This window comes from Asparagus officinalis, chromosome 4 (assembly GCF_001876935.1).
Source record: "Asparagus officinalis chromosome 4, Aspof.V1, whole genome shotgun sequence".
In the NCBI taxonomy this organism is placed as follows: Eukaryota; Viridiplantae; Streptophyta; class Magnoliopsida; order Asparagales; family Asparagaceae; genus Asparagus; species Asparagus officinalis.
The window spans coordinates 131,213,801-131,214,813 of record NC_033797.1 but is presented as its reverse complement, the minus strand read 5'-3'; the positions used below and the strand labels follow the sequence as shown (position 1 = coordinate 131,214,813).

Here is a 1,013-nt window from a genome sequence, read left to right as displayed (position 1 = left end):
ACAGTACTAGAAAAAGAAAAAAAAAGAAAAAAAAATAGAAGAAGTAATAACCTCTTCAGATCTTCTTGATGGATGACGCTCTTTCTTGTGCCCAACAGTCTCCCAACCTCCATCGGTTGTCCCTTCACCTCCTTCCTTTGAAAAAAAAAATCCCAAATCAAACCCATAAATTTAGTACCATAAAAATCCAAACTTTTGGCCCACCATTCCATCAAAAGGAGCTACCTTTCTCGAATATCCACTAAAGCTTTCCTCATTTTCATCTTGCCCACTGGAAACCACCTGAAACAACAAGAAACCCCAGACAAGTTAAGTTGAAGGAAATCATAGTTTATAATAATAATAATAATAATAAATAACATTAAAAAAATAAAAAAAAAAAACAGAATTGGATGATGAGAGACCTCAGCCCAAGTGGATCTAGAGGCCTGGTCAATGGCAGGGGAGTCCTGAGCTCTGTCGCCATCACGGCGACCTCCATCTCTGCCTAAAGCTACATTGATCAAGCCATGGACTAGATCCTCCATGAATCTCTCTCACTCTGTTTGGTTGGTGTTGTTTTATTCAACGGAGTGAGGGAAAAAGATGAGAGCTTTGTGGGATTGAGGCTGCCTGGTTTTAATAATAAAGGTGGGGTTTTTAACCATGAATTTAATAATGGAGGTAGTTGAGGAGTGTAGACGCAGATAGATGGAAAGGGAAGGGGCCGCGTGGGACTCTGGCGGGTAAAGAAGGCACACCTATATTTTATTTTGGGACAAATTTTCAAAACAGCCATCTTCAGTCTTTTATTCTCAAAAAAAGACATATTTCGAATTTATTTTCAAAAAACCGACCTGGTTTCAGTCCTGGCGCTGAAACCAAGTCGGTTTTTGAAAATATTTTTTCAAAACTTCACGGGAGTTGAACTCCGTGAAGTTTAGCATATTTTTAACTAACTGCTAAAAACTTCACGAGATTTCAACTCCTGTGAAGTTTGTTACAGTGCAAAAACTCCACGGGAGTTCAACTCC

The 1,013-nt window shown here is 39.0% G+C and overlaps 1 protein-coding gene across 2 annotated transcripts in view; it reads right to left on the bottom strand.

The window, feature by feature from the left end:
* The window catches only part of LOC109838827 (poly(U)-specific endoribonuclease-B), a 4,712-nt gene extending 3,988 nt beyond the window's left edge, over positions 1-724 (bottom strand). For both annotated transcript variants that reach the window (XM_020407250.1, XM_020407251.1), the window contains exons 1-3: positions 405-724; positions 226-282; positions 52-135 (exon numbers count right to left, since the gene is read on the bottom strand). In XM_020407250.1, the coding sequence (XP_020262839.1) occupies positions 52-135; positions 226-282; positions 405-527 (264 nt within the window). In that variant the 5' untranslated portion in view covers positions 528-724. The remainder of the gene's footprint in view (positions 1-51; positions 136-225; positions 283-404) is intronic.